General features: G+C 29.7%; 1 protein-coding gene and 1 long non-coding RNA gene across 13 annotated transcripts; one reads left to right on the top strand and one right to left on the bottom strand.

Annotated features, from left to right (window-relative positions):
* Window positions 1-5,900: 5,900 nt before the first annotated feature.
* LOC124936321 lies at window positions 5,901-9,604 on the top strand. 12 transcript variants are annotated; one of them, XR_007099107.1, is made up of 8 exons: window positions 5,901-6,237; window positions 6,326-6,454; window positions 6,542-7,327; window positions 7,457-7,728; window positions 8,277-8,321; window positions 8,412-8,461; window positions 9,218-9,319; window positions 9,396-9,604. It is a non-coding gene; the product is annotated as an uncharacterized LOC124936321 (long non-coding RNA). The 12 variants fall into 12 exon arrangements; XR_007099111.1 differs by having other exon boundaries at window positions 5,901-6,454; window positions 6,542-6,597; window positions 6,886-7,327; XR_007099105.1 differs by having other exon boundaries at window positions 5,901-6,454; window positions 6,542-6,597; window positions 6,882-7,327.
* Window positions 9,605-15,733: 6,129 nt separating this feature from the next.
* Window positions 15,734-16,129, bottom strand: LOC124934790 (zinc finger protein ZIC 2-like). The gene has a single exon (XM_047475296.1). It carries the CDS (start codon window positions 16,127-16,129, stop codon window positions 15,734-15,736), a length of 396 nt encoding a protein of 131 aa, XP_047331252.1.
* Window positions 16,130-16,643: the final 514 nt, after the last annotated feature.

Below are 16,643 nucleotides of genomic sequence, written 5' to 3'. Positions count from 1 at the left end.
TTAGGGCTACTAAAGTAGGAAACGAAGGAAGCGACAATGACAGTCTGGACAATGACGCTACACAATTACCCGAAACTCAAAAGTAGCATAATAAGACAGGAATGACATATGGTGTGGACGTGAATGCTATTGAGAAACTCGACAAGACCCAACATGAGCTAATTGAACCTAGGAGTGACAAAAGTAATGACAATATTGAGTGACAAAAGTAATGACAATATTGATGATACAATGAAAACCACTGTAGTCAAGCATGTTACAAACACTCATAGCAAGAATAATAGTAGTAGATTGGATGATGAGCCAAATAAAAGAGTCGATGATCAAACTAACAGCCTCAATGAACATAATGACGAGCAGGACAATGAATGCACTGAAGTTCACCCTGAAAACCCAACAATTAGAGAAGGAAACACTAAGGACGACGAGCCATCACCACATCTCGGAGAAGCACGCAACACCACCGACACAACAACCTCAGAATCCAATGGTCCTAAAATAGAGGGTCACAACGCTGATCCCCCTACCATTACTGAAGAAAACTCATTAGAATCGAAAACATCACGGGTTGAGAAAAATGACAAAAGGAAGAAAACTATAAGCAAGAAAGGAGAGGGTAGTCAAAAACCTAACTTAAAAACCTTTAATGATCATTACAATCTGGAACATTAGAGGACTCAACGACCCGCTCAAGAGCAAGGAAATCAAGAGAGTCATGAAAAAGAGAAAATCACAATTTTTGGAATTTTTGAGACCAAAGTCAAGCTTAGTAATGTTGAGAACATTGGTTCACGGTGCTTCGCGGACGGTTGAAAATTCATTCACAACTCCAACAATAGATCCGGTCGAATTTGGGTCAGCTGGGACTCCAACATGGTAGATGTAAAAGAAACTTATAACAACCCCCAAGTCATCATGGTCGAAGTCAAATGTAAAAAAACGCTCAGCCTTCTGAACATTGCGGTCGTATACGGTGACAATTTTGATAGTAGTAGAAGAGCGCTCTGGAACAGCCTTAAAAACCACATCATGACAACAAGCCTTGGACTATTTTGGATGATTTCAATGTCACTAGACAGGTCAATGAAAGACTCCCGATCTCTGAACTCTCTTAGGGTAAGCTCGACTTCAACAACTGTATCCGCGATTTGGGTTGCATAGAACCCGTCTACATTGGAATTTTTTTCAACTGGTCATCCACGCGTGGTAACGACCACGTGAGAAAGAGCCGAATCGACAGGGGGCTAATCAATGAAACTTGGGCCATCAAATTATCCAAAACCCACATCCAAGTTCTTAGTCCTAGTATCTCCGACCATTGCACCAACATGCTTTCCTGGTATAGAAAGGAAATAACCAAATGTACCTTTAAGTTCTTCAATTTCTAAATGAAAAGTAACAATTTCAGTGACATTGTCAAAAACGTTTGGACCAAACAGATTCAGGGTACAAAAATGTACCAAGTTAGCCAAAAGCTTGCCCTCCTAAAAACCAAACTCCAAAAACTTGACAAGAAATGGTACAGTAATATCTCATGCTGAGTCTTTGAAGCCAAGTCAAAGCTGGAAGCCATCTAGAACAGTCACCTCCGCCAAAACAGTACGATCCAAGGGTACGACGAAGAAATGAAGGCCCTCACAAAATTCCGCAATCTCAGCTCCTACGAGGAAAGCTTCACCCGCTAGAAATCCAGGCAAAATTGGCTCTCGCTTGGCGAAAAGAACACAAGCTTCTATCGGAAATGCTCTGCCAGAAACTTCCGTAACAGTGTCATTCGCCTCAAGCAGAGTGATGGGAGCATAGACCAGGCATAGAAACAAGTGCACTTGGAGGCAATCAACTTTTATCGTGGCCTCATTGGTACTAGAAAGGATCCCTCAAATCATTTGATCTTCTTTTAACAGATCTCCATCAGGATAGTCAATAGTGCTGACAATTGTAAACTCATTGAGATTGTTAATGCCGATGAGATCAGAGATGCCCTCTTTAGTATGAAAGGTGATAAAAGCCCTAAGCCTGATGGATGCAATGCCATTTTCTTCAAGGCCAATTAGAACATTGTCGGACAGAGTGTTTGTGAGGTTGTCACTGAGTTCAACTCAGGGTCTGCTTGGGATTGTGTTCGTGATCATGAGGACGTAATCCCATGATCCCACTTAGTGTGGTCTACCAAAGTAATCCCTAGACACCAATTCATTTTATGGCTCGCCTTTGGTGAGAGACTCAATACCCGTGATCGGATAAAGAAATACATGAGCATCCCGGATCCTAATTGCCTTCTTTGCTTGGGAAATGAGGAGTTCATTGAACACTTCCTTAGGAACTACAATTTTGCCTCCTTGCTTTGGCGCAAATTCTCTGCATCAATGAGCCTCCTCAGCTTCCCAAACGAATGTAATGACATTAAGGACCTCGCTATCATAAAGACCAGGGCAACAACTTCATCTCCAATACCTTCAAGTGTTTTTTTGCCAACATTGTTTATCACATTTGGATGAAGAGGAATGTTATAGCCTTCTTAGGTGTCCGCAACAATGCAGATAAAGTCTGGAACAATATTATCACGGACGGCAACTCCCTCATCCGAACGTGGAGACGTATTCCCACAAGCGAGATGAATTGGATAATCTGTAAAAACTGGAACATCACTTATGAGAAAGTCACCATAACCACTGATTTTATTGCACTTTAATTCTCAATTCTCATTTGTCATCTTTTATTTTTTTTTTATACCTTATTCAGTTTGTTTTTACTCTGATTTCCTTTGAACTCATGTAACTCTTTTGCCTTTTATGTCTTTTATTATATTGACACTACGTCGTCTTTCACAAAAAAAAAAAATTAGTTTCTCTTTTTTTATTTTACACCCTTTTTATTAATTTATAATTCAATATGTCTTATTTTTTCTATAATATAGAATATCTTAAACAAATGTCTTTCAATTTTTATATAGGCCTTTTAGAATTATAAATTAATTAATATTTAATAATTTATTTTAACTTAAATTTTTATTTTATTTTAAATAGTTTAAATTTAATCAAACCAATAATAGAAATAGTTCTCTTTCATATCTTTCATAATTAATTTTATATAAATATACTTTTCCTTACATAACTTTTTCCATATATATATATATATAATTTATATGACTATTAATTAAAAAAAAACTATTAATTTTACATTAAAAAAAATTATTATCTAACATCAAAAAAATAAAAATTATAAAAAAAAATATTGCAAATTCATGTTTATATGTATATAAAAATATTTGGTTCATAAAAGTTTATTTTATAATTTTTTTTTTTTATTTTCTTTTTTAATTATATATATATTATATATTTTCTCTTCTTATAAATATATTCTCTTTTACTCAATTAAATAGTTTATAAAAACTTTGTTTATATTCTTTCCGGGTATCCTACTAAGGTATCCTACTAGTTAAGTATAATGATAATAGAAGTTTACAAGCTATAATAATTAATCTCAACTAATTGAACTAATCATTTCAGAAAAGAGAAGATATTACAATAAAATAGTAAAAACAAACAAGTTTGACTCATGATTAAGATAAAGATATGAGACAATAAATGATACATAATTCTAGAATTTTGCTTGTAAGGGAAACATATGTTAAGATCTATTCCATTCTAATGGTGATTTTTGCAAACAGATAGCACAATCTATGGATTGTGATGTTGATATTTAAAAATCTTTCATTCAAATTTTGAAAGCATAAATTATTTGTATATTTGAGTTCAAATTTATTTAATTTTAAAGAATTACAACTAAGCACTTGAATAATAGAAGTGTAAATTTATCCAATGATCTAAAATAACATCCTTATATTCACTAATTTTCGATAATGTTCAAAAAATATATCTGAGACGTTTTGTTATCTACAACCAGTCACCAATGTCACGATGATCTATATAATATTAAATATAGACTTTCTAGTTTTGAACGAATGAACGTGTATTACTATTTTCACAAATAATAATATTAAATAGGACTATATATTCTAACTTTTAGTTTATATATCTACAAAAAAAAAAAATCCAATCAACTAGTTGGCCTCAAAGAAAATGGGCAGTCATGGAAGGAACAAGTGATCATCTTGCCTAGACAAGAAGTACTTTTCCACATTAAATTATAATATGATTTCCGTAATCAGTTACAATTAAAAATATTTATTTCACATTTATAATAGAAAGTAGAATAAATTTACATTTATTTCACATTTATAATGTAAGTGTGGAGCCTATATAAGAAATATTACACAAACTCATACAATCATAATATTCTTTAGGGTAAATGCCTATGATCAACCTCCACACCCACCACAACCACCGCACCCACCTCCACAACCACCACCGCCTCCACAACCAACACCACCGCCTCCACTGACTCCACAACCGCAGCCTCCATCCCTTCGATCACTGTCATAACCGCTGCTGCTACTGACAACAGCGGTTGTTACGGTGGCGGCAGCTACGGCAGCTCCAGCTCCGGCATAAATAAGCATGCCACCATCTTTGGTGCGGCTTGTTTTCGGCTTGTCTAGTCCCTTCTCAACATCCCTATTGACCGGACGGGGAGGAGGAGGCCTATAACTTTTGGTTGTAGTGGCGGAGGCAACTACAATTTTTGGCTTCTTTTTTGACCTAAATTTGATGAAACAACATAATAGGATCAGAGCTGCAATCACAGAGGAACAAACTATGAGGGCAATGGCATATGCTTTCATTTCTCTTACAAACTTTGGCACATAATAATGAAAGGTTGACATGCCCTTCTATTTATACTCTTCAAACATCAATTGAATAAACTACTCTTGTATTAATTTTATATTAAGAATATTAATTTTGAAATTATTTGATTATTTCCAATACACCCACATCAAATAAGCCTTTATATATTTTAAAGTAATTGACAATGACATTGTTTAGGGATGATTTGTTAGGAAGTTTACAAGTTGTAATAAATAATTTATTACCTATACAAGTCTTTATACATATTTGAAGAGTTAAATTTGAACAACCATAAATAAACACAATACAATTCAAATTTTGACACAAATAAACAACATTAAAAGGGCATCCAATGAAAATAAAAGAATAAACAATTAATTTGACAAATAAGATACAAATCACATCAGGCTATATGGTTTACATTTCTTCATTTGAATCGAGTACATTTCTGTATGTTATGTTTGTAAATGGATCAAAATATCATATTTTAATATATCATAATTATGAAAATAATTTTATATCAAATTAAACTAAAAATTATGAATTATAATTCAAAAAATTACAATTTGAATCTCACTACAACAAAATATACTTTTGGTGACCCATAATTGCCAACGCATATTAAGCGTTGGCAAAAATAAGGAGAAAAAAGGTTTCTGCCAACCTTTAAGTGTTTATGACAACCTTTATTATTTTAATTTATATTTAAAAAACCTTCAAACAATAATTAGATAGCATTTTTTTAATATTTTGTTTCATTGTTTTCTATTTTACTTATTTTTGTTAATTTTAATTTTAATTTTGTAAATAAAATTAAAATTAAATTGTCTATTTTTTTATCTCAAAGTTCACATTTATTTATATTTTGAGTTAATTAAATATAATTTTATTATTAATATTAAATTAATTAAATAAAATTAATATTAGATGAAATATAATAAATAATTTCTTTAAATAAATACTATAATAAATTAACTATTAAATAATTCAAGTTTAAAATAAATGTATTTATAATTTAATAAATTAATTTTAAAAAAAACTTTGAATATTTACTATTTGAGTTCTTAAACCGTCTTTATTCATTATATATATATATATGAAGTTAGATTAAATGGAATTGGAAAGTTTTCTCAATCTCAGAGTGGTCGTTCTCTCAATTTCTATTTGGTCGTTCTCCAATCGCGCCATCACCAACATTGCTCCCGTAGCTCACACTAGCAGGTAAATGAATCTTATAGCTTCCTTACCTTGATTTTGTATTCCAATCTAGCTAGTGAAGATTAGAGAGGGAAGAGGTCATTTATGGAATTCAGGGGTAATGACTAAGAACTTTCTTCCGCTTCATGGAGAGGGGAAGAAGAAGATAAGTTTAAAGACGCAAAAATGAAGGTCACCAGCTAGCAACTTTGGAAAATCTCATCACATGATTCCGATTCCGATGATTCGCTTAGATCCCGAACTCCGTTATAGTTTCCAGCGTAACTTCTAGGTCTCTCTTTCACTCGCTCTATCTCTTTCTACATTATTAACGAATATGTTGCAGTAATATGTTGATTTAGGATATTAATTGCTGTTAGAGGGTATGAAATTGACAAAATATGTTGATCCAAAACCCTCCCTTGCTGTCCCTTCTGTCTGAAACCCTTTCCGAAGCCGCTTCCCTCCTACAGCTGTTGTTGCTTCCAGTTTCAGGGAGAGTAGACCAGGTCTCTATCATTCTCCTCATGTATTTCGCACCTTCTTCTATCAATCTTATCTAGTCTTAATCGATTGTATTTTTTATGATAATGCAGGGAAAGCATATGGAAAACAGAGCTGTTTTCAATCCAACATTCCCCCTAAATCTATGGTACGGTAATGAATTTTGATTTTATTAGACTTGAATATGTGAGAAAAAGAAAGGAATAATATAGTTTTTATATAAAATGGGATAAAGGGAGTACATGTTATAAAGGGAGTAATAATATAATTTTGTTTGATCTATCACTTTCAGCAGTGTTATCTTGTCCTCCATTGTGATGATTTCATATCAAAAACATGAAGTCAAGTTTCTCAAATGAGTTTTGGAGTCTTTTATTCTGTTTAGCAATGAGATTCCGAAATTGATTTACAATCTTTTATTTTCTTTTGAAGCTAGTTAACTGGATCAATCGTTTCGTTAAATCTGTTTTGTGGATGTTCGAGTGGGCTGTGGAACTACCCGATGAGTTACGCGATGCGAGAGAGTGATAATATTGAATCTTTAGCGAGTAGATTTGGGGTTAGTATGGCTAGTATTGAATCTGTTAATGGAATTGTTAATTCTGATAATGTTATTGTTGGATCTATTTACTATATTCCTTTAAATTCAGGTACGTATCAATATCATCATTCTTTTTGATTTCTTAATCTATTATTGCTTGATTGAAACAGAGTTTAATGTTTTTTACTTTTTTTTGTTCAAATGTTTGCAGTTCCTGGTGATCCATCATATCCTGCAGAGAGCGTTGTTCCTCCAGCTCCTACTTCTACTCTAGCACCGCCTGTTCATGATGTTGCCTGGTAACATGGATTGGAGTAGTTGAATTCGTCAAATGAAGGTAAGAGTAAGATGCTGATAATCTCAAGTAGAATAAAAATATCTGGATATATTCTGAACAGATTGTTCCATAGCAGGAGATTTTCTTCATCAAGTATTGACTGTAACTGGAGATTTTTTTGTGCTTCAGGAAGAGGACACGATAATCTGTTCAAAATGCTACAAGAATGGGAACTATGGGGGTGAACAGGTCTGCAGATAATTTCAATCTCATTCAAAACATTATTAAAAAAACTAAATCCAAACGAGTCTCATTCTCAAGAGAAAACTGAAGCAAAAGTCCAAGACAATGAGCTTGAGCATAAGGGTGAACAGAATGGAGATACTGAGATGGAGACACCAACTCTGAAGAGAAGACGAAGTGCTTCACCTTCAGACAATAGGGGTGCATTGATGGAACAGGTTACTACTCTTTTCTCTTCATAAATCTAGAAATTCGTATATCATAAATCATGGACATTTTTACTTATTTAAATTTAAATTAAAACATTCACACACACTATATTTAAAATCAGTATCAGATGGTTTAATTAGAACAAAGTGATTTCAAATCAATCATCCAGTTTCTGAAGTTTTATTGATTTGATTCAACGAATAATTACTCGCCTTTCTGTTATAATACACAATTAAGGTTAAAAATTCATAAAAATTCAAGCTTTCAAATGACATGTTACTCGACTGTGTCATTTCAAGAGGTTTTTCAGTGAAAGGATTATTTGAAGGTTTCAAATTTTTATTACCCTTATGTTGGATAGTTTGCTTCCCTGTTCTCTTGTTGGATAGTTTGTTATCAGTTCCTCTTATGTTGAATATCAACTTTCTGCAAACTTGGTAGCTCTCATATCCTCTTTAGTTGGTCCACATATCACTGCCTCTGCGGCCTCTACTGCCATCACAGCACTGTGTCATGAAATCCAATGTCCAAATGAGATATTTGATGGTGATGATAGTGGCGATCATGTCTTAGGTTCTTCTCCTGAAGACATCCTTGAGAGGTTAATATCTTCATGGTTTTTTAATAACGATATCTCTATTTTCTTTTGTTTCAATATTTGGATTTTTTACCCGCTCTCTTCTCCATTCAGAGAATACCGGGACGAAGGTACAGAGGCTGGTGGAGGTCTTGGTGAGTTAGGTTAGTATATGTGAACTGTAGCTAATTTAAATATTTTTGCTTAAAAATGTACAGCAAACTAAGCTATTGTATAGTTTGACTAGTGTAACCGCTTCCATCTTTTTTTAATATTCTTGTTCACGTAGAAACTCATTCAACCCAAGAAAAAGACACGATACCTTTTTTTAATATTCTTGTTCATATATTCATGAAACCACATCAATTCCTGCTATATGTCTTCTTCCATTGGTTATACCTCGAGCATGATTATTGATGTTGTTGGTATGATTTCTTTTCATTATTTGGTAAAAAAAATGTCATTTCTCTCCTTTTCCTTTCTGATTATGAACTTAATGAATAGACTAAAAGAACCCCACACTAGTGTCTCCATTAGAATGTCGAATGTTGGTTCTCAACTCAATTGCTCAATCACAGTGTCTGTGCTATGTGATCTCTCGATGGACTTCAGGTGACCTTTTAGTCATATTCATCTTTTTTTAAACTTGATCAAGAACCGTCCTTGATTTACTCGTCTGGTTGTGTGAAGATATTATCGATTAATGGAAATGAATATGGTTGATTTGGTTCTTAATGATTGTGTAAGTTTATTTAATTCTTAATCTGTTTTTCATGCCACATTTTTGCTTATTAAGTTAAAATATTTTCAGAATTGTATATGTATTTGAAAGTTAAAATATTTTCAGAATTGTATATGTATTTGAAAGTTAAAATATTTTGAGAATTGTATATGTATTTGAACCTTATTTACTGTGGCAGGTATTGTTTATTTATCTTACTTCCTTTGGCATATGGAGTCTTGAATATACTGAAGAAGAAAGATGGTGAAGGTGATCTCACACTTCTCCGTCGTCATCTCCGGTAAAGATAACAGTTTCTTCTTCATCTTCTACATTTCGTACAATCGGATTAACCAGTCCGATCCGGCGACTTTCAGGTTCAAACAATGTTAATTCACCTTTGAGTGGAAACAGAGGACAGAGAGCTTCTAGCGGCGGGGAGGAGGAAGTCGTCGTCTTTCCGTTTCAAAAGACACCGATGAATTCGTAGCTTACACAGTTCACATCCCGCCGACACCCGACCGAGGAACGACATCGGAATCTCAGAATAGTCCGTTGGAGAGCAAAAAGAGTGCGGCCGGAGGACCCCACAGGATACGCTTTATACCGGCGGGTTCAATTCGGTGTCACGTGCCCATGTAATCGATTCGTCTATCAACGAAGGAGAAGATATTGGGAAATCGGAATGATTTGAGAAATCAAAGGTTGTGATGATAATGCACAGGATAAGAATTGGAAAGGTCAGTGTGAATGTGGGTTTAGAATTTGTAAAGATTGTTATTTGGATTGTATTTCTAATGGTACTGGATATTGTAATGGTTGTAAAGAGGCTTATAAGGATTTAACCGATTATGAAACCTCTGAATCTTCTGATTCTGGTACTGAGAATTTATTAATTTTGTTATAATTAAAAATTTAGTATAAAATAATTTTTCTTAATAATTATTCAATTTAAAAGTAAAATAAAAATGTTTAGATAAAATTGTAAAAAAAAATAAATATTATAATATACAAGAATTTTTAAAAATTAAACAGACTTTTAGCAACGCTTAAATTAAGGTTACCGACGCTTAATTTAGCGTCGTTAAAGCTTACGCCCACCCTGCTTATGGCGACGCAAGATTAAGTGTCGGTAATATTTTTTGCGACGCTTTTAAGGGTTGGCAGAAGTCTTTTTAAGCGTCGCCGAAAGTCTTTTTTGTTGTAGTGTCTTGTTAAAAACAATATTATATAATAAACTTATCAAAATTTCAATTAAATGGTGATTTTAATAAAATAATAGTTTTCAAACATGATTAAATGAAATGTATTCAAGTCTTTTGCTTGCAATGAAAACATATGACAGAGTTTGATTTCATCCGATGATCCAACAACACACCAGTTAGAGAATACTGACAATAAAAAATGCATTTCCATTTGACAAGTCAATAATATATATTTATATAGTAGTGTATTTTAGAAGTCATTAGCTTGATAATTATTTTCTTAATAAGTTTGTAGATAGAAGACTTGTACTTTTGTGTGGATTTGTGTGTGTGAATAAGTGTGATAGAAGGCACCTTGGGAAAGGATAAAAAAAATTATGACATTTGAGCTTGTTTAAAAAAAATTATTTTAAAAAAAATTATTTAGTTTTTTTAAGCAGAAATTAGTATGATATCTTACCACCCGTTATTTCACTTTTATTTAAATGTGTTATAAGATGTCGCTTCTACTAAAGATAAAATTTTAAAAAAATCATTTAGTTTAAAATTTTGTGGATTTTATTCAAATTATTATTTGGATTTTGTTCATAAAAATGAGTAAGTCCTCTAAAATAAAAGCTTGTTTTATTTTATAAAAAAATCATTCTATCTTTTCTTTTCTCTCTATCTCTTCTGTATTTTCTATTATCTTTTTTTTAAACGAAAAATAATATCTCACAAAATTTGAAGACATCTAGTAGCATACATATATATATATATATATACATACATATATATATATATACATATATATACATATACATATATATACATATACATATATATATATACATATACATATATATATATACATATATATATATATATATATATATATATTTATTTATTTATTGTAAAGATTTGTATAAGAATCTTTTATTATAGGTTGTAAACTATTGCATTCACTTTCACCCAAAAATTGTCAACGTGTAAGTTTATTTGGAAATAATCAAATTATTTCAAAACATTCTTTATAAAATTTACACAAGAACAATTTAATATTTTAATTGATATATATTTAAGAATTTATAAACAAATATAAGGGATCTTACAATATTATAGTGTGACAAAATTTAAAAGTGCGAGCCTCCAACTCCAAGGGACCAACCTCATATATAATTAAATTAAAAACAAAGTTTTTAGGTGGAATGATTTGAGGAAGTTTTCAAATAATAAATATTTTTCAATACAAGTCCTTATATATATGAAAAGTATTTTACAAGTCCTTATATTTTATGTTACAATCCAAAAAAAAAATTTAAAAAATAAAAAAAAAAAATGGATATATAAAGATCAAACAAAATGGCTTCTTTTAGAAGCCTCTAAACCAGGGATGAGAAAATTATCAATTATATATCAAAAATATCATACTGTAAAAAATATATTTTTTTGGGTATACTAAAAAAGGTAAGGTAGGATATCGATACCGAAATTATTAATAATAATAAATATTTGAGATTTTTAAATTTCGGTATATCGATATATACCAAAATAATATTTGTAAATTAAATATATATATATAACTTATAAAAAAATAAAGACTAATAAAATTATAAATAATTTTCTCATTCAAATAAATAAACTTAAAAAAAAGTTGAAAGACAATATTTCTTGTCCTCCCTCGTATTTGAGTTGTTATTTCGTTTTGTTTGGTTCGACATTTTATTTATTTGGATCGTTTGTTTATCTCAGATTTTATAGTTCGAATAATATTTTCAATCGTTGGCGGGCCGTTTGTTGCCCATATATTCCAATTGTGTTGCTGATCATTTCTCGAGTTCATGTCTGCCCCTTCTTAGTAACAATGGAGACGAAATAATCAGACCTGAAGTTATTTTTCATTTTTTCAATTAAAAGTAACTCGATTTGATTTTTCTTATGAAGGACCTTTTACATATATTCTCTCATGATTTGTATGAATTTCTCAATATTTTGGTTATATACGTAGATGGTTCATTTTCACTTAGCAGAACGTACCTTTTCCGACGTTGTTTACTAACCATCAGCTAAGGATAATTTTAAGCACTGCTTAAAATTTTTGGTATAAATTTTTCCGACATTGTTTCATTAATTTGTTCGATTTGCTCTACTTCAACAATTATCATTCGAGAACTCAAATGAGTTCGTCTTTGGAGGAATCCTTAATAAATCACATGATATTTGTATCTTCAACTGAGAGTTTTATTTTTGTAAATTATTTATGCAATTTGATATTTATATCGTTAATTATTAATTTCGATTTTATAAATCTTATATTTTATTATTTACTAATTAATTTGCCATATGTAACTCCTATTTTAGTTAAATGAGAATGAATTCATTATTTAATTTTTTATTTATAAATAATTATGTTTTAATTTCTATTTCAGAAATTATATTCACGTCAATAAAATTGTCAGCTAGATGAAACAATTATAAATGAGTTAACTAACTTTAGTAAATTTATTTTGTCTCTCTAAACTTAACAAAAATTAAAACATATTTTATGTTAATTCAATTGTAGAAACCTAATTTTTGAAAGCCAAATATATTCAATATAATGCAATTATTAAGATTTTACATCATCAATTATTCCGAATGAGTCTAATTTTAGTATGAATAAAAGGATAGTGGATCCTTTTACTAACAATATGAGTTCTAAAATGTATACAAATTGGCTAAAATAAAATCATTCACTTATAAAAATATTATACAAATAATGAACTTGAATTTTGAAAAAAATTGAAAAATAAATAAATAAAGAGTTAGTCTTTTTTTATTAATTATGTCTAAATTAACTAACATTTATTATTATTATTTAATTATCAATTTATAAAAAAAAAATTACATATACAAATGCGATTAAAGACCCCTCTAAAAGAGAATGCGCCTCCATTTTCCACATCACTTTAATTTAACTTGAACACTATACTCATTTTTTTTTATATTCTTCAATTTTGTTAACTAAATTTAGTTTTTAATATTTGCTAGTCCTTACAAATATTAGATTCATAAAAACAATATTTTATTTTATGATATATATCAAATGTTAAATTCATAAAAATAATATTTTATTCTATGTTCTATGTCTTTAATTTTTAATTTTGTCTAACATTTTTATAATAATTATAATGAATTGGTATTTTTGTTTAAATAAATATGTTTTTTTTTGTATGAACGGTATATATATAATATCGTACTGAAATCAAGTACAGTAAATACATAATATTTTTATACTAAAATTTTCAATAAAATATATATAAATTATGAATAAAAATTTGCAATATACTGTATTGATCCTTCCTAACCCTATCCAAATTAATGAATATCCCGTCTGAAATACTTTTATCAAATATGATGAAGCTCTAAATGGGGACGTGGTCTTTGCTTGCACATCCGGTCTACAGTTTTCTAAATCGTCCATCTAACCATGATAACCCGGAGATTGCATATATAAATATATATATATATATATATATATATATATATATATATATATATATATATATATATATATATATATATATATATATATATATATATATATATATATATATATATATATATATATATATAGTTCCATAAACTCAATTAAAAAAAGAGTAAATAACCTTATTAAAATGACAAAATTAAAAATGTCGGTCTAAAATATAATAACAATTAAATCTTAAATATGACGTTATTGGAGAACTTTTTAATAAATAAAACTCGTTCTTTGTCATGATTTTGTCAGATCCGATTGCAAATTGAAATCAAGTCGAATTTGATCGACTTTTAATTTATTATTATATTTATATACATATTATGTATACATTAATCATATTTTTATCATTTTTTTCTAATTATTCTCTATAAAATAATAATAATAATAATAATAATTTGGACCAAATTTAAGACGATAGATCAAATTTAAATAATGGATAGAGTTGGGCTAAAATTGGTCCAAATTAAAACCGTTAAAATATTGATTTTTAAAATCATAAGAATTTACGGTTTTAAATAAAGTAACGAGTCTGATTTTAGGTAATTCTTAAAAAAGAAAATTTTTATGATTTTAAATTTACGAAAATAAGGTTTTATGATTTTCCGAATTTATAAATATTATCGATTTTACAATTTTATACATTATAATAACAAATTTATATTTATAAATTAAAATTTTATTATTTATTTAAATAAATAAATTAATATAATTAATTTTGTAAATATATATTTTTTTTATAGTTTTATCTACTTATTATATTTTTTTAATTAATTTTAAAATTAAATATATAATTTTTTTAAAATGGTTAATATATAAAAATACTTAATTATATATAATTAATAATAACTAATATTTTTTTAAATTAAACCTATACGATCTCAAGTAAATTCTCGATTTTTACGAATTTATAATTTAAACAAACATTTTAAATAAATTCTCGATTTTTATTGGTTTCGTCCAAATATATTAAAAGAATATTTTAGGACCAATTTTTATTTTGATTAAATTTAATTTTATAATTTTTGTACTGGATTCAAAAGAAAATTCAGCACAAATCAGTATATTATCAGGTTGAGCTTTAAATGAAAAGAGTCCAACAAATTGGCCTCAACCCATCTTTCTTATTATACAAGTGGCTTACTTTTAAAATTTAATGTGGGGCCTAAGATAAATTAATCAAAAATACCAAACCCAGTTAAATCAACAAAACCCAAATCCATTTCATCTTTTACTATTATCTCTATTTGTTTATTATTAAAAAAATATAAATCATTAATTCCAACCCATACTAGTTTTCAATGATTCATAACTAGTGTAACTATGAAACAATGAAATATAAATAATAAAAAACTTTTCGATTATTATACATGTATATGCTTCACAAATCTAGTACTTCAATAAATTGCTATTTTTTTAAAATCAATTGTCACAAAAATAAATAAATTAAAATATTATATACTAATATATATATATATATATATATTTATATTAAAAATATAGATGCAAAATCTAGAGGTTGTCCATCTATTACTCTATATAGTTTTCTTTTTTATTTTCAAAAATATGTGAGACTTTTTGATATCACCAACCAGTCACAAATGTCACGATCTCTATATAACATTAAATAAGACTTTGTAGTTTTGAACGTGTATGACTATTTTCACAAATAATAATATTAAATAGGACTATATATTCAAAGTTTTAGATTATCTAGAAAATTTAATTATTCAAAATTGGAACTAGAATTTGTGTATAAAATGGGCAGTCGATCAATAGAAGAAACAAGGGATCAACTTATTCGCTATATTCATGCCTAGACAATAGGTAGTTCCAAATTAAATAATACCAATTGAAATTAAAAGTATTTATTTCATATTTATAATAGAAAGTTAGAACAAATTTACATTTATTTCACATTTATAAATGCATAGTGTGCAGCTTATATAATAAGAAAGATTACACAAACTCATACAATTTATATTCTTTAGGGTAGAGGCCTATGATATGATCATCCTCCGCACCCACCTCCACAACCACCACCTCCACACCCACCTCCACAACCACCACCGCCGCCTCCATCCCCACCGCCGCCGCCTCCATCATAACCGCTGCTGCTAGTGACAACAGCTGTTGTTACGGCTGCAGCAGCTACGGCAGCACCAGCCCCGGCCAAAATAAGCATGCCACCATCCTTGGTGCGGCTTGTTTTTGGCTTGTCTAGTCCCTTCTCAACATCCCTTTCGACCGGACGGGAAGGAGGAGGCCTATAATTGGTGGTTGTAGTGGCGGGGGCAAATACCGTTTTTGGCTTCTTTTTAAACCTATTTTTTAAGAAACAACATAATAGGATCAAAGCTGCAATCACAGAGGAACAAACTATGAGGGCAATGGCGTATGCTTTCATTTCTCTTAAAAAACTTTGGTAGACACAATAATGAATGGTTTACACACCCTTCTATTTATACTCTTCAAACTTCAATTGAATAAGCTACTCTTTTTTAAATTTTATATTAAGGATATTAATTTTGAAATTATTTGATTGTTTCCAATGAAATCCACATCAAATAAACCCGTATATTATAAAGTAATTGCCATTGTTTAGGTGGAATGATTTGTTAGGAAGTTTACAAACTATAATAAATAAATAATTCCCTATACAAGTCTTTATACTTATTTGAAGAGTTAAATTGAACAACCATTCACACTATTCATAGAAAATATAAACCCATTAAGTTTTGAGTAATGTAAAAAATGTTGAGGTGTTCATTGCCATTGTAGGCGGGTTTTAAATTCCAAGTAAACGGTTCAGAGTTTTCTGTTATGAAAACGGGTTAGAGTATAAATACTTTTTTTTTGTATTTTTCTCATAATATAGTAAGGTTGAGAGAGAGTGAAAAGATCTAGGGTTCTCTGGTTTT

The sequence above is a fragment of the Impatiens glandulifera genome, chromosome 4, assembly GCF_907164915.1.
Source record: "Impatiens glandulifera chromosome 4, dImpGla2.1, whole genome shotgun sequence".
NCBI lineage: Eukaryota > Viridiplantae > Streptophyta > Magnoliopsida > Ericales > Balsaminaceae > Impatiens > Impatiens glandulifera.
The sequence above is the reverse complement of the archived record's forward strand: the minus strand, read 5'-3'. Positions and strand labels throughout refer to the sequence as shown.

Excerpts from the sequence above, each read along its gene's own strand:
- LOC124934790 (XM_047475296.1), bottom strand. The coding sequence starts at position 16,129 with ATGAAAGCATACGCCATTGCCCTCATAGTTTGTTCCTCTGTGATTGCA.